This window comes from Haliaeetus leucocephalus, unplaced genomic scaffold, assembly GCF_000737465.1.
Source record: "Haliaeetus leucocephalus isolate CR32 unplaced genomic scaffold, Haliaeetus_leucocephalus-4.0 Scaffold166, whole genome shotgun sequence".
NCBI lineage: Eukaryota > Metazoa > Chordata > Aves > Accipitriformes > Accipitridae > Haliaeetus > Haliaeetus leucocephalus.
In genome coordinates, this window is record NW_010972602.1 from 1,758,041 (window position 1) to 1,780,876 (window position 22,836).

The 22,836-nt window shown below is 39.1% G+C and overlaps 1 protein-coding gene across 1 annotated transcript; it reads left to right on the top strand.

Moving 5' to 3' along the window:
- Positions 1-524: 524 nt before the first annotated feature.
- Positions 525-22,280, top strand: SLC25A24 (solute carrier family 25 (mitochondrial carrier; phosphate carrier), member 24). The gene is made up of 10 exons (XM_010563436.1): positions 525-797; positions 12,132-12,258; positions 12,778-12,865; positions 13,376-13,487; positions 16,126-16,284; positions 16,632-16,784; positions 17,954-18,061; positions 19,745-19,912; positions 21,063-21,213; positions 21,887-22,280. The coding sequence occupies exons 1-10, from the start codon at positions 612-614 to the stop codon at positions 22,063-22,065; spliced, it is 1,431 nt and encodes a 476-aa protein (XP_010561738.1). The 5' UTR covers positions 525-611; the 3' UTR covers positions 22,066-22,280.
- Positions 22,281-22,836: the final 556 nt, after the last annotated feature.

The window sequence follows — 22,836 nt, forward strand, 5'->3', positions numbered from 1 at the left end:
ACAAGGCTGAAATGCACCGGGAAAGCAAGACTCAATTCAGCGGCTCTTGTTTTCACTGCAGCTCTCTCACAGAGAGCCTCCTTGCTGACATTTTCTATCCATTTGTTCTTATACCAGCTGTGTCCTTTTACATTTACCCCACTGATTTATTTATGAAGCAAAAAACCTAGAAGTTTCCTCTTCTAGTCTTTGTTCTATTAGGCCAAAGATTGCCCCTAGACTAAGGGCTCTTCACACAGCTTCAACCCAGACCTCAACTGGTGGTGACTAGAATGAGCCAAAGTATCCAAATTAGGTCTTTCGAAGCGTTGTTGGTACTTCTCTACTTGTACTGGAAACGTTTAGCTGGATACAACCGTCTAAGTGCGGGCAGGAGAGCTGAGGCGCGCCTGAGGGGCTGCGGCTGCCGCCCACCCTCTTCCCTCCGCGGCGCGCTCCCCGCCTCAGCGCTCCTCCTCCTCGCCGCTGAGGCGGGGCCGGGCCGGCTCGGCTCGGCTCCTCCTCTGGCAGCTGCGGGCGTTGGCAGCAGCACAGGCGGTGCCTCCTGTCCGCGCCCAGCCCGCAGGAGCCGAGGGGCGAGCGTCCCGCTGCCTGTGCTGCACGGCAGCGCCATGTTCCAGCTCCTGCGAGGCCTCGCGTTGCCGGCGGCCGCTTGCGACGGGAGCAGGGATGGCGACTCCCGGTACGCTAACCTCTTCAGGAAGCTGGACCTCAACGAAGATGGGAGGGTGGATATCGCCGAGCTCCAGACGGGCCTCCGGGCCATGGGCATCCCCCTGGGAAAAGAGGCGGAGGAGGTAAGAGCGGGTCGGGGGCGCGGCGGAGGCCCTTTCCCGGTCTTCAGCCGCTTCCCCCAGGCGCTGCCTCCCGGAGGAGCAGCCGCTGGCGAGCGGCCTTTCTCCGGCACCCCGCGGCCGTGGGGAGGGCGAGGGGCGGCCCGGCCGCCCCACCCTGCCGGCCGCCCCGTGAGGGATGAGGCGCTGCCCGGCTGGGGCTCGCCTTGTTGGCCCCGGCGCCGAGGCGGCGCGACGGGGGCTGCTGCCGAGCCGGGAGCCGCATCCGGGGGCTTCGGGCCGCTCCTGGATGAAGTCGGCCTCGGGCCTGCCTTTTTGCTTCCCGGGGACGCCGTGACTGCTCCGGGGGCTGTATTGTACTGGCACGCCTCAGGGTTATAAGTGAAGGATCCCGAGTGTGAACGCTATGTACAGCTGTCGGCAGTTCTATTGCCAAGTGGGCACGGCCGGGTATATTCATCATGCGTTGACTCTTTACTTCCTTTGACTCTTTGTTGCGTGGTGTTCGATAGATAGCATATTCTTCCTCCAGCATGATAAGGGATGGTAATTTACAGCTTTTGTCCGTCACTCCGCCTTTGTATAATCTAGGTCAGAATAAATTAAGGTTTACTTTGGGCAGCAGGTAAGTAAATCTGCATAACAGTAGGTTGCAATATCAGAACTAGTTATTGACGCTAGATCTCCATGAACACGTGGAAATTATTCTTCTTGGCATTAGCTGTGTGATATCAAGACCCTTCTGTTTAAAAATGCACACTTGTGACAGCAGCCATCAAACCGTGAAACAAACAGCACACACTCTTTGTGCTGTGGATTCTGCAGTGATCAGGTTGGACTATTACATTCCTCTGTCTCTTGTTATCAATGTTGTGACCTCACAAGTCAGTAAAACTTGAGTCATCAAGTGTTCTAGTGCAATGCTGAGTTAGACTAGCAATTCTGACCTGTAACTGGAAGAGAAACTTCTTTTTTCCTAGTAGTTTTCAGTAATCCCCAGGCTTTCAGAATAATAAACTCATTTAGTGCAGGATGCTGTGGGCATAAGTATTTGTGTGGTAAGGCAAGTCTGTGCTGAAAAGGCATGCATAGGTTCAGTTAGGCTGAGATCTGTGCTGGAGCTATTACTGTAACAGTCCTGTTCTTTATTTCAGTGTAAAGAATGGTTAGATGGCATTGCACTGCCGTGCCTGTAATAGCTGTTGCATACTTTCTGAAAGAGGTTCAGGAAAGTAAACTTAAAATTTGAGTACAGTGTTAAGAGATATGTTGAGTCAGTAATTCAGTTTCAGTGACCTCATACTAATCGTGGGACACTGCCAGTTCTTTCCCATGGTCTCATTATCTGGTGTCTATTTTACCTCTTCTTGGTATATTTAATTCTCTGTCTCATATACTTAATGGAAAAGTATCCAGCAGGCGTCTTGAATGGTGCTTGTGTGAGAGCATAAATGACAGCATGCTTTCACTTCAATATTGCTTCTGGTAAAAATCATCTTTACAATAAGTATGTTTTGTGTTCTCAGTTTTTGGTGTATCAAGGAGGGACAGTTTGGCCTGTTTGCTTATCCATGAGAGTTGTCAATATTAAGAGTATGCTAGTTGCGAACTTCAGTCACACATTATATACACATTGTTGAAAACTTGTTGTACCAGTTTGACTGTAACAATTTGGGGGTTTTACTTACATTGAACAACAGGGGAACAGGTGACCAGTTAATTTTCTGGCATTTGACAAGGGTGGTCTTCCCCCATAATTCACTGAAAGCCCTGAGACATGTGGCATGTTTTTTAAGTTTTGAGTAACTTAGAATTGAAGTTCCAAGTTCTTTCTCAAGATTAGTGTGGTGCCTTTCATTAATAGTGCACATCTGAGTATCTGTCAAATTATTCTCAGTTGCTACAGGATAAACTGGAAGTGAAACCCATGAAATAATAGAGGTAAGCTAGACTTACCTGGATGTAATGGAGAACAGGAGCTGGCTGTCTTAGTTGCTTAAGAAACACAGAGTAAACAAAATAAACCATGAGTCATATTCCACATTTGAGAGGGGTAGAAGAATTGTTGGAATGCACTGAAACTTCTGTATACTCACTATTTTAAACTTAATGGTGGGCACAGTTTGAACTAGAAACTAGACTAGTTATATGTAACTGTTAATAACTAGACTTGTTATAATGACAGCCTCAGTAAGACTTGCCTCCAGCTTCTTTCCTGTCTTTGTGTAGCTAATCTGCTTCCTGTACTTCCTTGCAGCCCAAAGCTGCCTTCTCCCACTTACTTCACTTCAAGCTCTAAAGTGATGTTAAATTCAGTAAAATGTCTTTTTACTACTTGGTAAAAAGGTATTTTATTAATGAAGTCAGATATTGAATCATAATATTTGGGTTTGGAGAGGCAGAAGTAGTCTTATAATTACTAATAACTAATGAGTGAGGAAATGAGATGCGGAAATATTACACAATGTGGTAAAGTGTTAGCTACTGAACTGCTCAGCCCTGCCAACATAGTTGGGATATCATAGGCTTTGGTGCCTCATGGCCGGGATGGGGTCTCAGGCCATCCACTATTGTTATGTTCTAGATGGAGGTCTGGGTTAGATTTCCAAAAATACTCTTGGAGGGCTGGCTTCCGTCGCATGGGGTGAAATCCACATACATGGGAGTGTTGGTCACCATACTTCTGGGGACCATAGCTGCTTCCTGGTTAACTCCTGGTAAGGGACCATGCGAGTGCTACTGTGTTTCACTGCAAAGTCAGTTGGTTCATCCTAAGTCATCATCTTCACGGTATAAATTAGTGTTTGGGCTACTAGTATTACTTTCCTCTTTTCTCTGGAAATATAATTCCTGTCTAGAAGGAATAAGTGTGTCTTTAAAAGAAGCTGCTATCCATTTGAGTAATAGACTATTGGTATGCTCTTTTTATTTCACTTTTCATCGGTTGTCTTGGCAGTTTTGTTAAGGTTTGATGAGACACTCTTTTAGGTGAAGTAACATTGTAGATACAAGAATTGATGTGAAATCATGTGGTAAGCTTTGGAGGTAGGTTGCATGTCCGTCTAAGGAAGAATAATTTTTTCCCCATAGCAAGACATCATAGTACAACATGACAGAAGCTCCTGACTTTGTGTTCTACTTGACCTGCCTTCTGTCAGTATGTGACAGACAAAAGTAAACCACTGGAAAATCTGAAATGTGCGCTGCTTAGAGGCTGCCAGGATGACTCCTGTTTTATATTGTAGTCTATTACCCCCCAGGAATGGGTAACTTTGCAAAGCTTTACAGAAGATTCCTGACATAATACGTCAACACCTAGGAAGAAGGAATTCAATGTGGTGACAGTATCAAATGGCGCTCTACAAGCAACATTAACAGCTATTGTATGCTCACTTTGATTAGAGGAGTTGTCCAGTAGAGACACAAAATAGATGCTGGGATCAGATCTCAAATGATCTCATCCTGTGTCTTCAGAATGCTGTGAGTCTTTTAGGCGGGAGTACCATAAATGGTGTGAGTGGTTGTATGAAGTACTATTTTTGTTCACCCTCTCCTTCTGTTGCAATCAATCCTTACGGTAAACCTGTAGGAGGCGAACCCCATATTTCAAGCTTCAGTTTGCAGTAGGAACAGCCAAGCATTCAAATTCAGGTACTATTTATACATCGAGTCCTGGAGCTAGGAGTAGAAAGATGTTACTGAAATGAATAACTACATTCGGGAAACAGTATGATGATCTTATTTGGACTGACTCTGTCAGGTTTTGACTTAAGTCTGGCTATGTTAAGGCTCCTTTAGATAAAGAAACAGTGTGATGAGACACCTCTGTGTGGTGGAAACGGGACCCAAAGAGACTAAATTCTCAGCAATCAGAATATGGCCTATTTAGAGTAATCGACTGTGTTTATGAAAATTTTAGTCCAACGAAGACTAAAAACACTCAGAACACTTGAAGTGTGTTGCTGCATTTAAACCAAAGAAAATTCAGAATTCTGTCAAGCAAGGCAGGCCCCTGTGCTGTGTTACAGTGCTGTGTCTCAGTGTGAGAGGAGGGGTGAGAACAGGGCCAGGCACGCATTGTTTTCCTGCTGTGCTTTTCTCTGGCCTCTAAAAACTACAGCTAGATAGTGATTCAGAGCTTGAACTTAGCGTAGCTGTTCTTAGTCCAGAAAGCACATACTTGTTTAGTGACTGAGCTAAACATGTCCTTGAATATTTCTCCACTGTTTTATTCAGGTTTTTGCACTTTTCTTAATGTTGGTAACTTCTCTTGCATGGCAAAATTTGAAGGCTAGTAGACCAAGTTAACTGAAGTCTCTTCGTTACATCAAAGCTTGGCTAGAAACATACAAAAAGCACTAGTTACTTTGGCAACTTCTTAGAAGAAACATGGGCATTTTCAATCACATGATATCTACTCTTAGAAATTATTATCATATGTGATATGCAGTTTCACAGTCTTATAAGCTTCAGTACTTTCATGTCTGTATGTCATTCTTTATGTGAAATGAAGCTTTCTTTCACCTTAATAGTATGCCAAAAACTGGTACTATACATTTAAAGTAGACAGGCATCTTAAACTTTTTACCAAAACAGATGTGATTGTAGAAACCTGGACCCACTTAGTTCCTTTAAACTTTGCTTTTCAGGTCATAATAGGTGTTACGATTATGTCTGATTATGGGGACTTCATTGTGAAATACCACAAATGTCTTCAGTAATGTAGCTGACGAGTTGTAAGTGAACTTGTGAGTCACTATTTCATTTCAATATCTACAACTTCAGAAGCTTTTAACTGATATGTGCTGTAGTCTCTAAGTCTCCATGTGAAAGGGCAAGATGAATAAAAGTTTGTTTTCATAACACTTTAAACATCCAAGGAGATAAAATGAATTTTTTTAATACTAACTTGATAGGTTTTTTCCGAACAGTGTCAGGGTACAGTGAATGATTAATTCTTCCTCTTGCTGCTGCAGAGTGCAAGAATGCCAGGCACCAAATATGGGAACCCCCACCTCTATAACATCTCTTAATTGCATGTTGAAATGCTTTGCTCAGTCCTGGTCTTGAGGCTGCAGTATGTCCCAGGTAAACAAACAAGGTAAACTGGTAAATCTTTTAAGATGACTGTAAGGTGGGGATGCCTCTGTAGCAGAATAGTCTTATTTAATGGAAAAACTTAGTCTATCAAGTACGTTCAAAGTAAAAAATACCAGTGTAACTTGCAAGGAATGATGAGTGAAGGTACAGGGGATAGTTTGCATCTCCCATTTATGCTGTTTCAGATTCTTGGAATCTAATTCATAGCTATGAGTTGAGACGAGTTTATCCAGGTCCTGAGGAAGCAACTTTTGCAAGGCATATTGGAGAGCATACTCATGACTTGCATATCTTCCTTTTTAGGCTCATTTTATAGCGATTCTGTTACCTGAAATGCACCAGTGAGAAGACTGCTGCTTTTCTGTTTCAGGGGAGAGTGGTGCTCAGGACAAAGAACAGGAAGGGGAGCGTCTGCTACCGCCAAGGGTGCAAGGCTGCTGTGCTGGAATGGGGGACTCTTAGTGTCTGTCTGTGGCAGGTGTAAAGAGCCTGCTTGGGTACTGTTTATGTGTTGGCAGTATCCTTTGGGAGGCAAGTGAATGAATATGAATGCAGCATTTGAACAAGTTGGGAGGTCTTTGGAGGCAGTGAAAATTACTGTTTTGCTCAAAATGCAGTGTTGTGTTGGATTTCTGGAGGTTAAATGGCAGTCTAGTTTGTTAGTGTGTTATGTGGACTTGCTGGTTGGGGTATAATGCTGTGTGGACACATCCTCAGCCCCTTTCCCTTTGTGCTGGATTTGTCTCCCAACTGAATCAGTTTGACAAGGATTGACTTTAATAATCTTTGCTACTGGTTTTTGGGTTATCATTGTGTGTCATAAATTTGTGTAGTCTTGGTAGATATAGATAGGAAAAGGACAACGTTAGTTTTTAGTTTTGTAGGGTACGTATCCGGTAAAGAGAGAAGAGTTGCATATACTTGAGCTGTGACTGAATTTGGCTTCCAATAAGATTACTTAAAATTGTAGATTGCAGAGCTATGTGAATGACTATGTGAAGAGGGAAAGAACAGCAAAAGGGGAGAAGAGAAGGTAATATCGTGATTGGTTTTATATCTACTACCTCTGCTTCTAAAAGAAAATGTGAAATTTGTGAATGTCCGAAGACGCGATGCTGTTTTTACTGTTGTGATGGTGTTTTTTCTATGCAGTATTTGTAATTGTGCCCTTTGGAACTCTAGTCATAGATTACAGAAGAATGAATTGCTAATTGCACCAATTATGTGTCTTTAAGTGTTGGTTTTTTTACTTATGTCTTGTAGATAGCATGATAGGAAGCCAGAAACACCCAGTAACTTGATGGATCACTTCTTTTTAAATATTCTTTACATTATATTAACAAGCTAATGAATAGATGATTGGTAATCATTTGTACTGAGCAGCCCTGCCTTTCATACAAAATTCAGTTTTGTAACCAGAATGTGAAGGCTTATGCACAATACTGATACTAAGTAATATAAAAATTCAACTGTGAATTTAAAAGGAAAGTCTACAAAAAGCATTAACATTTCTAGTGTCTTGCATTCTCTGTCTTCACAGTGTAGCTATGAATGTGTTAAAGTTCGTAACTTTGGCACAGAGTAATCTAATAATTCATCAGGCCACTTACAGAGTGTCAGGATTTTTAGGTGTATATAAAGCCTGTCTGTAGCTTTTTTTTTTTTTTTCAACAGACCTGCTGGCTTAGGTTTCCACACCAAATACAGAGGTCTTCTGGAGGAGTAAGAAGTCAATGCTGTAACATGCTTTATATAATACAGAAATTTAAAAATAAAATTATTCAGTGTTTCAGTCTACTTGTGGCCTTTCACATTGGTATCGCCTCGCTGTGCAGGACTTTGAAAGCAGCTGTGTTAACAAAATATACAGCAGAAAAAGAACAAAAGTAGCAGAATTAAAAACAAAAACAAAACATAAGAGAAAAGAAAAAGGCAGCAGTGTCATGACCAAATAGGTCAGCATGGGAGCATTGTAGTCGGTATGTGTGAAGGCCCATAGCATTAAAAAGAAAGATCATCTAAACAGTCTTCCTGTGTCTACCTGTAAGTAGCAATTTTTTACACAGTCACCATTTCATTTTATCTAGTGAATTATCTTTATTGCTTGGCCTTAAAAGTTTTTAGACAATGAGAAAAGAAATGACACACCTTGAAAAATAAACATTTTCCTCTTGGGGCTGGACCTACATAAAGGTGAGGTGATCCCACAGTAAGTCTGTAACAAGATATGTTAGGTTTTACGTGGCAGGCACACTGAACATTGTTTCCCAGGACTTCCAAGTGAGGACTGGCATCTACTTTGGTTCCTGCTCTATTGTTGTAAGCATGCCTATTTTAAAATGCATCCAGTTCTCCTCCATCAGAGAAATTGGTGAACCAGGAAGTGGCACAGTGACAAGTGGTTGTAACTATGCAAAATCCGGTAGTATATTAAATGAAGAACAGCAGAATTGAATTCCTTGTTGAACTGACATGAGGGTGATTGAATGTTGGAACAGGTTGCCTGGGGAGGCTGTGGAATCTCCATCCTTGGAGATGTCCAAGACTTAATTGGATGTGGTCCTGTGCAACCTGATCTAATTAGATCTAATGTGCTGGTTTAGGCTGGGGTAGAGTTAATTGTCTTCATAGTAGCTGGTATGGGGCTATGTTTTGGATTTCTGCTGAAAATACGGTTGATAACACAGGGATGTTTTAGTTACTGTTGAGTAATGCTTACACAGACTCAAGGCCTTTTCTGCTTCTCACGCCACCCCACCAATGAGTTGGCTGGGGGCACAAGAAGCTGGGAGCATAGCCAGGAGAGCTGACCCAAACTAGCCAAAGGGATATTCCATACCATGTGACGTCATGCTCAGTATATAAACTGGGGGAGTTGGCTGCTTGGGCATCTATCAGCAGGTGGTGACTGACTGCATTGTGCATCATTTGTATATCTTGGGTTTTCTCTCTCTCTCTTTTTGTAATCTTCCTTTTCATCATCATCATTATTATTATTACTACCGTTTTTATCTCAACCCATGAGTTTTTACTTGTTTTTCCCAATTCTTCTGTCCATGCCACTGGGGGTGGGGGGGAGTGAGAAAGTTGCTGCATGGAGCTTAGCTGCTGGTTGAGGTTAAACCACAACATCTGTTTAGACATGCTTTGAGCCAGGGTTGTGCTTGATGGCCTCCAGAGGTCCCTTCCAACCTGAATTATTATTTGATTCCGTGAATGGGCAGTTTTTACCTGGGAGTTAGTGTGCTGCAGAATCAAGTTAAGTGTCTTCCTGCTGGCTATGCCCATGGAGTACATTACCCCCATGAGGGAGTTCGTGCCCTCCAAATGGAAGGCAAGCTCCTTTCACTGTTCCTGTTTGTTCCACAAAATTGCTGGTTTTAATCTGAAACTTTAACACCCACATAATTAGTACAAGAGGGTTTTGTTTGTATGAACTCTTAGATTTGTAATGTGAGAAAAAATGCATGTGCCTGCTGAGGAGAAGCATATGTTTTTGTTCCCTGTTGCTTCTGTTCTGCTGCCCTGAGAGTGGCTGAGACTGGCTTGAAGTCTGGAAAATAACTGTAAAAACAAAAGTAGGGAATGGAGAGTATGTTTGTGCTTATCCTTTTCTAGTTGTTGCAATGTAAAATCTGCTCATCTGGCAGATGAAATGAAAGGTGCTCCCCTTCACAAGCTAATTGCCAGCCCTCTAAACCTGCTAGGAACTTCTGTTTTGTTTGGCTCATGTCATCCTCAGCAGAGGAGATTTTGTAATTGGAATTTAGTTAAAATTTTGTCATATGTGAGCCAGAACAACACTTCCCATGTTCCACATTTTTGTTTGTGTAGTTCAGATAGCAGTAGGGAATAGTAACCATTTGCATTGATAGAATTCACTCAAAGTGTTTGTATGACTGCCACATTAATTACCTCTTCTCCGTAGCTTGTGGGAGTCCAGCAGGGCACTTGGATCCTGTGGTATGAGGTGCCATGCGTGGAGTACAAGATGGGTTGAGATTGCAGTGTCTTTTGGGGGGGACTCTTTTCTGGCTCGAGTAATTTTTAATGGTGGTTCTTGGGTTTGGGTTTTTTATTTGTTTGGGGTTTTTTTAATGATTAATCCATTAGGCTTTCTTAATTAGGCTTAATTTTTAATCCTTCCTTAATTCAGAAATGCATCCATAAACTTGAAGAAACATAAACTATTTTTTTTTTAATGGGAAATTCTGAACAGTCCTAACCATATTGGCAAGGGCATGAAACTGAATTGAAGATTATATTTTTATTGACAGGTTTATTAATAAAAATGACAATCAAGCTGGACTTAAGAGTATATGAAGAACACTATTTTTCTAAGCTAATACCAAATGCCTTTATCTGAGCATGCAGTAACTTTAGTTGATTTTATTGTGCATAAGTTGCTGTATTATGGGAGGTAAATAATTCACTGCTTATTTCACTGTGGAATGCCACATCGTCTTCCTCCCTTCCACTGAGAAATCTATAATAATCTTACAAATTTTTCTTTTGAGATTAAACATTAAAGTACATTGCTTTTATTAGAGGGGATAAGAAAGATAAAGGAGGCACATAAATGTATTCAGATGTCTTCAGTTTTTTTCAGACACCTGCAACAAATACACTAGAGTTTTCAATTTCCTTTATGTTTAGTTTCTGTAGGCTAGAACTTGTTGGACTTTGGTCTTTTGAGGACTTCCAGTAATTATAATGGAGTAAACAAAATGATTAAAAACAGATTTTGCAGATTAGAACAGCCATGCAAATCTTGTTGAGAATTACTTTATCCAGAAACTACAGTTGCACAGGGCTGTCTGGAAAACAGAAGGTATTTGGAAGAATTTTTGGCATATGCTTTATATGTACCTCGAAGTGCTCTGAAACTTACAGCAAATTAATGAAGAGATTGTGCTGTCAGGCTGGTCTCCTGGCCGTTTTATAGACAGTGCCCCTGTAGGATTTCACACATTGAGGGAAACCACAGGGACTGATGCCCAAATGAAGAGATGAGGCATAATTTGCCCTTAAATCTTGTGTTCTAGAGCAAAGTTTTGGGGTGGATTTCCCCGCCTGCTTCCTGTGCATCCTGCCAGAGGAGATGGCAGCACTATGGAAGTGTGAGAGCAGATGGAAAGCGCCTGTAACAGTGTGCTGTGGGCCTTGCCTCCCCTTGGCCCCGCTGCTCTCTATGCAGCCCTCCCTGTGTGGAGCAGCCCTTGCTGTGGCATAAAGCCCAAGCTAGTAAATCCTGCAGAGCTTGTTAGCCTGGGCTTCGCTCTTCTCTGGGCTTGCCTTTGAAGACAAGCCTCAGCAGTTCCAGGCTGATGCTTGGGGGGACTGCTGTAATTTCCCTTTTTTAAAAAGTATGTTTTCACACAGAAAGATGGTTAAGTATTCTGGCCCTTTGTTGATGCAGAAGCGTATGCCTAAGGCTGTATTTCAGACTTGTTTCTGGCAGTGCTGGCAATTGTATACCATGCAGTCAACTCGTAGTTAATTTTACATGTAGAATTTTCTTATCTGCAGGACAGTTACTAAGAAACACATGCAAAAATGGAAGATAACTGTGCTTCTGTTTGTTACAAGTCTGTTGTTTGTGTGTTTGTTTTAAATTTTTGTCGGGGCTTCAGTTTGAAGCAGAAAGCCCTGCCTTCTCAAAGCCTGGGGGGTGGAAGTGCTAGTCAGGCAAGATCTTTGAGGGGGGGGGCGTTGGTCAGCAGTTAAATAGTTAATTGCTATTTGTCTTTTTATCTTTATAGTTCATAATTAGTAGACCACTGGATTAAAGAGGATAGTTAAGACTGTATTTCTTTAATTTTACTGACATATTGACAAATTCCATGTATAACTAAGGAAGTCACAGGCTTAAAGTTGTTCTCTTTCATGATTTTGTCCTGTCCCTCACCTCTGCCTCCACAAATTGATACCTGTAGGGGTAACTTGCCAGTGCTGGTAAGAAACCTTAAAATCTTTGAATAGGAAAGTTATACAAATAATAAATAATGCTTTCTTAAATCTATCTCTGCTCTGAGTGTTTTCTCTCTTTATGAAAATACTGATAGTGTGTTAAATTCTGAAAACAAAATACAGCTCTGAAGTGTATGCTTAGGTGTTTTCCTGATTTGACTCCCAAAGTGACCAATATGATGCTTTTCTTAAAGCTGTGCCATGCTGATGTTGCTTTGTGACCTGCTGTAATTTGGAAAAGTTGAATGTTGCATTTTCTCTCAACAGAAAATTTTTAAAGCTGGAGATACTAACCAGGATGGACAGCTAGATTTTGAAGAATTTATGCAGTATCTTAAAGATCATGAGAAAAAGATGAAACTGGCATTTAAGAGCCTGGACAAAAACAATGATGGTATGCATTGATTTATTTCATTTGTTCAAATGTGGTTTGAAGAAACTGTGCGTTAAAAGTTATCTTGATGTATATTCTTTGTCTAAACTGGAGACAAAAAGTTGTGAATATGGAGCCCCTACTTCTTTTCCTTAATAGGATCATATTATAGTTTATTATAGATTGAAATAATAAATTATTACAGTCTTTTTTTTTTATTATCTTTCAGGCCCATTGATCTGGGGCTCTTTGTTTCCCAGATGGAGAAACTATAAGGAAGTTTCTAAGTATCTATTAAAGATAGAATAGTTTTTTAACTCACGGAATGTTTGCATCTCGTTTGGTTGCATGATTTTAATGTACTCACCTGCATTCAGTCCTTGTAGTAGACAATCAAAATATATCATCTGTGTTTAAATTGATTTTAAATTATCTTTGCTATTATGTAGGTGTTACAGTGGAACTTAGTGAGCTCCAAGGTGCTAAGTGTATTAAGTTCCATGTTTTAAATATGCATCATCTTTCTTTTAATGTTTCAAGGAAAAATTGAAGCATCAGAGGTTGTCCAGTCCCTCAAGATACTGGGTATAAGCATTTCAGAAAAACAGGCAGAAAAGATCCTGCAAAGGTCAGGAATAATTATTATTGCTTAAAGTATTTTAAGCTTCTTTGTATTGTTAGTTATTATATTTTTATAATTCAGAGAACAGGATAAATGGGGTTATAACTTTGAAAGGTGTTGGTACCTTCAGTGGTGCCTTTATAAGAATTCTCACATATTTCATCTGTTCTCGGGTGATTGTAAGTCTGGTCACTATCTGAGGATCTGGTTCTGGGAGGAGAATGTTACCTCATTTCCCTGTGAATGTTGTTGATAGAATGAAGCGTTATATTCTGTTTTTAAATGGAATATGCCAGATGCACTTGGATAAGAAAAGCATAGTATTGAAAGGCCATGGCAGACTCAGCCTTGAAGTCTCCGTATGGAATCTCCAGTCATTTGTCGCTGATATGATGGCCAATATTAAAAAAAAGCCAAAACAAAACAAAAAACACAACCAAAAAAAAGCAACAAAACAGAACAAAAACCCATCCCTGCTATTATTTCCTTATATAGTTTTGTTCAATTTCTTTTTAGTATTGATGCTGATGGGACAATGACAGTAGACTGGAATGAGTGGAGAGACCATTTTATGTTTAACCCAGCTACAGACATTGAGGAAATAATTCGATATTGGAAACATTCCACTGTAAGTTCAACTTTTCTTTTAACTTAGTGCAGCTCTTAAGTTCATCTCTGCTGGGTTAATTTGCAGTATTGAGTATAACAGCTTGACAGTTGTTATATTTCAGGCGTACCTGTATTTCAAATAGTTTGGTTTTCCTTTTCACTTCATGCTGTCCCATTTATAAGCAGGACAGTGTCGTGTGAGTTTCTTCTAAGCAAAGAACTTCATCTAAACTTTGCCAATAATTATCAGTAATTTTTAGGAAGGCATCCTTTTTTTCCTTTGGAGATATTCCACAGAAAGATAATAACCACAATATTATATATTTTTCTTTTTGCATTACGGTGCATTCTTATGTTCAGTGCTTTTGATGTGTTGAAACAAATTATAGAAGCATTTTAACTGTTATGTTGAAATTAGTTCAGTATTTGCATTTATATAGTAACAATCATGATCATAAAATCACTGGTGTCATTAGTGATGATTTTCTGTGCACATGTTCTCACACTCTTTTGTGCTATAGAATTTAATTTAAGCATGACAATATACAGCAATAGGCTATCCACTGTGCAGATAAATTTTTTTAAGTTACTATTGAATGGAGCTCTTACCACCTCAGTGGCTGACTTTTAAGAACAAATAATAAGGTAAGTAAACCAATGGTAATCCTGCTTACTGAATATCCTTTCTGTAGATTATTGGAGTAATCCATAAAGTTAGGTAAAGACAGATTTCTTTGAATATAGTGAGACCGTCTATATCGTCAGGGATTAGTCAGCATTTCCGTAATAAAAAACAGTTTGAGATCTGAAAGCTTTGAGTGTTTCACATTGTACAAGCTCAATTCAGAAATGCTTGCCAAAAGTGAGTTAGCTCCCTGTTTGCTGAAGGAAACTCTTGAAGCACTGCTATGAGATCAAATAGTCCTGCTCCCAGCTTACTTAGTGGAAAAAACCCCTTTGCTTTAATAAAATGCGTTGTATTACTATTACTAAACATAAGATTATTTTTTTTTTAATTATGGAACGTCATTAGTTATCCCCAAGAAACAATTTTAGAAGTCTCTTGTGATCTTCCAGTGTTGCAGTCAGCTGATGACCCACTTATCACAGCAAGCAAAATCCAGCTATATGGCAACACAGCTGGTGTTTCAGATAAGAGCAGATGTGAGAACTCACATGTCTGGCTGGCATTGACAGCTCTTCCAATTCTGTTTTTATTATAAAATTTTAATTGCTGTCAGACTTTTCCAAGCAGATAGCTGCATTGGCATAGAACTATTATGAATTGGTAGCTGTTATATTATGTTATATTCTGTTATAAACACCCTCAAATTTAGCTTTTTTTCTTAGTTGTGTTTAGGGCTTGGTAGACACAATGTTTAAACCCTGGTAGATATGCATAATATCTCTAAGAACATTGAGTTTATATTTTGAGAGTTTTGATTGATCTTTTGATGATTCCATGTAGTTGAGCAACTGATGACACCTTACTTGGAAACCATGAATGTCAGAAGGGTGAAAGGATTTTCCAATTAATCTGTTCTGTGTTCAATATCCAGAACAGTTGGTGTTTACCCTGTTTGTCCAGTGGCTATATCTGTAATTTCCATCCTGCAATTCTTGTGTTCCAAATGACCAAGACAGTATTCTGTCTACTTAACAGACAGGGAATGCAGCATAAATTAGGGATGTAGTGTCTACACTCAGCAGTTAAAAAAAGTCTGTTGGTTAACATGCTTTCTGGTCAGCACTTACCAGTTATTAAAAACATTCTTGCTTCTTTATAGGTTTAATTTATGCATAATATTGGCTTTGCATTATCTACAGCATATTTTTTCTCATATATCATGGTTTATAAATTACATGAAGAGCAGAGACTATGTTTAAGTGATATGTGAGATTCCATAGTCTCGGACAGCTTTATCACTAAAGCCTATAGTAATGTTCTTTGATCAAATTGAATGGTAATACAAACATGCACCTCTTAATGAAATTTCAAACTTTTATAGCTGAAAAAAGTCATTAATATGTCTTTCAGTGTAACTGATGATAAGAAAATGTATAAAGCATTAGTCAAACTTGTCATTTTGTAAGATAATACACAGCAGTTACCAGAAATAGAATATTCTGATATATCAGCTATAAAAAGTGTTGTTTTGAGGGGGGGGGGGGGGAGGAAGGGGGAGGAAATCGCACATATGTGTGAATAAATTACCATGAGAGAGAAATCTCTTGTTAGCATCCTTAGGAGATTACCAAACTAATCCCAGACGGTTGTCCGGTGAAAGGTTAGCTGCAACATATAAGCATTTGAGCTTTAGTGCTGACTGTAAAGGTCTACTGATCGTGACAGAATGTCTTTGTTTGGGCCATGCTCAAGGCAGAAATTTGTCATAATTTTTAATGATGATGGTGCAGTCTTTGAAATGGTAGGTCTGTGGTATTAATGCTCAAAAAGTAGCTATTCATTGAATAGCAATAGCAATCCATAGCAAGTTAATTATAGAATGTAATTTAGAGATTTTTTTTTTATTTTTAACTAGCATTTTGTTTATGTGTTCTCAGGTGGTAGGTTAATTTGGAATTAGAACTGTTGATAAAATTCAGATGATGGAATGAGATAGTTATTGGCACATCTTTGCTTTTGATTCTAATAGGTGTTGGATATAGGAGATAGTTTGACTGTTCCAGATGAGTTCACGGAGGAAGAGAAAAAGACTGGACAGTGGTGGAAACAGCTGTTGGCAGGAGGAGTGGCTGGTGCTGTCTCTCGAACGGGTACAGCGCCGTTAGATCGCCTTAAAGTGATGATGCAGGTGGGTGCAATGTTTAAGAACTTTTTAGTTTCCAGTGTATCACTTCAGTTTTTAGAGAGCTGTTATGGAAAACTGATGGCCAAATACAATATCTGAATTCTGGAGGTCTAGTTATGTTTTGACAATTTCCATATTTTGTGTTCATAAAAATTGTCTTTTCCATAGTCATATTGGCAAAAATGTAGACAAAATATTATAGTACCTGTGCCACTAAAATAAGATTTTTTTCAATAGTGGATGTGGTTTTGCTAGTTGATACATTTAAGCAATTTAATAGTTAGGTGATGATTGTAAAACTACAATCTAATCAGAGCAGTGTTCTTTACTGTGACTTTGGTTTTTTTTAGGTTCATGGTTCAAAATCAAACAAAATGAATATAGCCAGTGGTTTTAAGCAAATGTTGAAAGAAGGTGGCGTCCGATCCCTCTGGAGGGGAAATGGTGTAAATGTTGTGAAAATAGCTCCCGAAACAGCTATTAAATTCTGGGCTTATGAACAGGTAGGATGATAAATCAGGAATTAAACTTATGGTAGATAGAATATTATATCACTTTCACTGTTTATTATTTGCACTGTTGTATTACATAGGGGTTCTTACTGTGGTTGGGGATTTTGTCACAGTAATTTAGAGTCACTTTCAGATTTAAAATAGTCTATTTATTCTGTTAATAGAATACTTGGTATTAGGCAGATTTTGCTATTGTATTATAAGCAATGTAAATAAACTAAATCTGTCATACATTTTAAACTGTCCTCCAGTCTGCATAGCTTTATATGGAGCACTGCATTAATATCTAGTTTGTTGCTTTGAAGTGACAACAACCAAAAACTTAGCACATTATGCTAGCTGAACTTACACAGGATTCTTTTTAAGTCAAATATCATGATGCTATGTAAGATGCCCTCAACCTGGATTTCAGAGTTATATTTACCTCTGAATCAGCTTTAAGCATCATGTTAAGGCCTAATCCTCCTTTAGAAAATGAACTCCTGTTCTGGTGTAGTTAAACAATCTTTATTTTTCCTCTGTGGGGCTTGCTGGTGCCTCAAGTAAGACTAAATGAACATACTGCACATCTCTCTACAACTATGAAATAAAAGCAACAAAAAGTCAAGTAAACTTTGGGATATTGCAAGACTGAACAGCAGATTTTGATGCCATAGAGTAACCTTGAGCACATAATTCCTTACTCTTGCTCTGCCTTTTGGGAGCCGGTGGCGTGTTCTTGCATGATGGTGTCTGTCTTGAGTGAAACAGTATGTACAGCTCTCTAAGTGTCTCTGTGAACATGCTAGTCAGTCTTTCATTCTTTGATTGGAGAACTGGATCTGCAAGGGGGTCGGGTTCCTCTTTGTTATCTGAGGTCCATAGTGTGGGTACCCTTGTTGGCTGTTTGTAGAACACCTGACAGTACTGTGGGTGGCTGAGGTGTTTAATGTAAAGGATTCTTGCAGGCTGGAATATTCATTGTATTCTTGAGAATCTTTGTCCACAGAGTTGCAGTGAGTATAGTGCAAAATTGGTTGGGTTAGTAAATGTAACTGTAAATACATAAAAAGTATGTACAGCTTGACAAGACATTTTGTGCTGTACTCTTGTCTCTTGTAATAACTCTTGCTTTTCCTAAAAAGCATGTGATGTTTATTTTACGTGTTTTAACTATACAGTATAAGAAGATACTCACTAAGGATGATGGGAAGTTAGGCACCGTTGAAAGATTTGTATCTGGTTCTTTGGCTGGAGCAACAGCACAAACTTCTATTTATCCCATGGAGGTAAGTAACAGAGGATCTGCTTCTATTAGAGTCTGCCAAACGTCTGGTTCATTTCCAAAGTAAAACTCTTTTTGCTCTAGAAAGTATTGTAGGAATTCCTCTATATTCTTATATTCTAATTTATTTTTACTTTGGACTTCCTTTCAGAATTTCAGTACTAGGCACTTTAGAATATACTATGTCTAATTGATACTTGTTATTTTTCTATATATTTGGCTGTATAATATTGTCTACAGCAATGTTTAAATAAAACCTAGTTCAGGGAAAAAATCCAAGAACGCATTTAAAATTAATTACATATTCAAGTATTTTCTAAATTGGGCATAAATCTTTTTCCCACTGTATATAAGCAAGGGAAGGTCTTGTGTGTAGCAGAACTGATGAAGTTCTCTTACATTATGATGTGGAGCTGGGTCCAATTAGGAAATCAGTGTGGAGGGAGAATATAACAGCTACAGTTGGGGCTGGGTGGATTAACTGCCCTTTCCTCTGTAGGACATATTTTGTATGTGGTACTACACATGTTGCAATTTGACTAGCATTAATATACTAACAGCTCTAGGGTAGCTATTTCACATCCTGCTTTTTTTAAATGGAAGTAGGATGTACTTGCTCTATTGCTGGTTCCCCAGAAAGTTTATCTTGTTGTGCAAATAACTGGAATATATCTGGGGTCTGGGATTAAACCAATACCAACATGAAGATTTGGAAGTAATGGAAAATGTAACCTAAATACCTTTTTCATAGGGAGGGGTGTCAGTAGGAATAGAACTTAGCTGTTTTCATTGCTGACAGTGGTAATGATCTCTTTTTAAATAGCATCCCTGCTGTTAGAGCTGCTGAATCACAGCTAGCCTCAGTACAGAGATGGGTTAAGTTATAGAATAACTGAAATGTTATGTACATCATCTGGATTACACTGATCAATGGAGACAGGTGAACTATTCTACAATAAGATGCTCTGATCTTCCTAACAAATATATAATACTGTCCTAGAAGTGTTTTTTAGGGTGTTTCAAAGTAAGAGAAAAGCAAAGTGCCAGGAAACTCCTGAGGAAGCTGCAGTCTTATGAGGCTTTGAAGTAGGTCAAATTCTTGCTCAGGAAATTCCCTGTGTGGTTTCTTTTGGATACTGCTAGTAATTTCTTTGTCCTAAGATTCTGTATAGACTTATTTGCATTATTAATCAGATGCTGGGTTTCAGTAGAGATGCAATCTTTATTTCCCTTAACTACCTCTCAGTGTCGTGCTTTTTGAAAGACTGTTTTCTTAATATGCTTTGCTGTTCCCAGATGAGAAGTGTGATCTTCTAGTATGTCAATGTTCTCACTTGTTCTTTAGCTAATCCTTCTATTAAATATTGCCCACACTGTTGCCTTCAAGTTGATAAAAAATCTGCCTGTTTTAATCAAGAAAAGAAAGGTAAAATGCAATTTAAAAAGGCTAATAAATTGTAAGCTAGTGTATAGTAGTATGCATACTGCCCTGCACTAATGATAAAACCTGAGGAAGCCTACTGCTGACAAAGCCTTAACAGTAGTCATCACAAAGGAATTTTGAAGTACCAAAATGCAAAGCAGTTCCAGACAATTGAATAAGCAGAGAGATACTGTGTTTTCCTGTGTTTGTAACCTACATTAATAAGTAGGTATGTAATTACAGCTACTATTTTTTCCCCTTTAGGTTTTAAAGACCAGATTGGCTGTGGGTAAAACAGGGCAATATTCTGGGATGTTTGACTGTGCTAAGAAGATCTTAAAAAGAGAAGGTGTAAAGGCCTTCTACAAAGGCTATATTCCTAATATTCTGGGTATAATTCCTTATGCTGGCATTGACCTTGCTGTTTATGAGGTGAGTTTAGGTTACTGAATGCATGTAGCTTTCATTAGTTAATTTATGAAAAGGGTAAATATTCTTTAGAAGACCTGTATCATTAGTTAGATTTGTAACACGCTTGTAGAATTACAGGTGCCTTCAGTTTAAAATAGACAAATGAGAATTTCCACTAATCTTACTGGACTTTCATGTTTTTGTTTGTTTGCCCCTCATGGAGGAGTGCCTGTGCCGTTGGGCCCTTACATGCAACGGTACCAAACAAGAAATCTACTTGTAAGGCAGGATCCTATAGACCTTGGCAATACAACATGCTTGCATACCTAACTAACCCTGTCAGACTGGAACATACCCGTTCTATAGCAAATATGGGCCTTAAAAACCTGATATGATATTCATACTATATCACCTATCCTGCATTTATGATACTTAATACATTTTTTTTGCCATTTTCTGTGATTTATAATGGGATTATAGTAACCTGAATTCCTCATGTGTTTGTGCACATCACCAGAATTCTTTGTGGCTGATGTATAGTTGTTGTGAGAAGGTCTGAAACACCACTCTCTTTTCTTTCAAGAGGAACCAGCACCTCTTACACCCATCAGGAACAATTAAAACGTTTTATCTACTTCAGATGCTAGGTGTTGCTTTGAAGTGTGTTAAGTAACTCAGATGCACAGACTAATTTTTTTTCTAGTCTAGACAAATTTTTTTGTGTCACTGCAATAGCAATCGGCAGAATTGCTTGAGCAAACCTTTTCAAAGCAGTATGGAAGTTCTTTTCTACAGTTTGCATCCTTGCTTCTACATGAGGTGATGTGCACAGCTGTGTGAGCTTTTGTTGCACACTCTGGGGTGCTGAGTTGTGTTTCACCCCTTTCTTCCCCCAAAGTATTAACAGGTCTAGAACATGGGCACTGTTCCTGCTGCTGGATCTTTTAAGGATTTCTCTTCTAGGCACTTACTATTGTAGTCTGGTTAAAGTCCTTACCCATGTGCTAAAGTGTTTACCTGTGCACTTTAAAAGTGAGCATGTAGGACTGGTGTAGTGAGATTGGTGCTTTTCAGGATTGAGCCCATAAGATTTGTTATGAATGAAGATGTATTTGTTTACTTTCTTGAATGCAGGTCTCTTGTCTTATTATTTAATTTTATATCTTGGCAGCTCTTAAAGAGTACATGGCTAGAACACTATGCATCAAGCTCCGCTAACCCAGGTGTTTTTGTATTGTTGGGGTGTGGTACTGTTTCCAGCACATGTGGGCAGTTAGCCAGTTACCCTCTTGCTCTTATCAGAACACGCATGCAGGCTCAAGGTGAGTCCTGTTGTACTGAAAACATTTCTGTGTGGTCACATCAAAATTGTATCATTTGGGATAGCTGTAGCAGAGATATGGGAATAAAAAAGCCCAACTTGGAAAACCAAGGACTTACCTGGAAAATCCTTCTTAACATTAGTCTCTTCTCCCTGTTACCCCCAACAGTGTTCTTCATCATACTCGATTGAAATGTAACATTTCAGACACTAGTGCTCCGAGAGCCACATTCCATAAAGACTACCAGGCATAGAGCTCCTATCATAGCCTGGGAGCACATTTCTAAAATTTAGAATGTTTCCTAAATTTTGGAGGTAAAATGAAAAGGTCTTGCATTATCCTTTGAACATAGACAACAATGTTTGCTCTGGAGGACATTTCATAAAGACAGTTTCATATCTGAGATTTTTCCTTGATAGGTTTGTGCACAGACTTAAGGATAGGAGTCTAGATTTCCAAAGGAATGTAGGTGGATAATGCTTTTCAGTGGGGTTTAGACACATGGATATTCCTCACATATCTGGGATTAAAGAGATCTCCTCTCTGTGAGGGCTCAAGTTTTAATCAGTGGCCCTAGAGGTGCTAGTAGGCTCACCACCCAAGGGTTTAATAATTGCTTAAGGATTTTAAAATTACTAGAACTGTTGTATAACACATTATTTTTTTGTTCTAGCCTCAGTGGAAGGAGCTCCACAGCTAAACATGGTCGGTCTCTTTCAAAGAATTGTTGCTACGGAGGGAATCCGAGGACTTTATAGGGGCATAGCCCCTAATTTTATGAAGGTGCTTCCAGCTGTCAGCATCAGCTATGTTGTATATGAAAAAATGAAGCAGAATTTGGGAATAGCATGAAATGAAGGAAAAAGGTGAGATGCTTCTAATGTTGTTGGAAACACCAGAACAAAAATTATTTCTCAAGTAATCTGCTCTCACAATTGGAGACAGATCTTTGCGGAGAGATGCTGCAACTTCTACTTTTGCCCTGAAGTGGAAAGAAACTTTCTTAAATTCTAGTTCACCATTTCTAAACAGATACCTATATTGCACTTTAAAATGTCACTGAGTTTAAAAAAAAAAAAAAATCAAGAAACTATCTTTAAATCAGCAATATGTTTATATTTTCAGGAAATCATGTGTATTTTACTCATTGGCTTTCTTTTTTTTGTATTTGTCTTCTCTAAATGTGTATTTGGCTTGGATCAAACCAAAGGTAGGAGAAGTTTATACTGCCTTGATACTGAATATATGAAAGTGACTTTTTGTTTTGTCATGCTGCCTATACTGAACCAATTCACAGGCAACATTTTGCACGCCTAGACATAAGCACTTATTGTTATTTTTGAAGACTTAATGTTAAGTTCATAAGAAATGGGATCTTGGATACAGACAAGGATGGAGTAACACATTAAAATGTAACCCATCACCTTTATCTTCAGGCTAACCTTTTTTTTTGTTTTTAAAGAATAAGAGCCTGGGAAACTGCTGTTCCACGGTATCAGAATACCTCAAATGGATTTACACAATATTTTTGTAATACAATCAGTGATTTTCATAACTTGCTTCACTGGACCTGCTTTTCGTTGCACTTGGAAATGTTAGCACCATTAACCATGACAAGCTTTG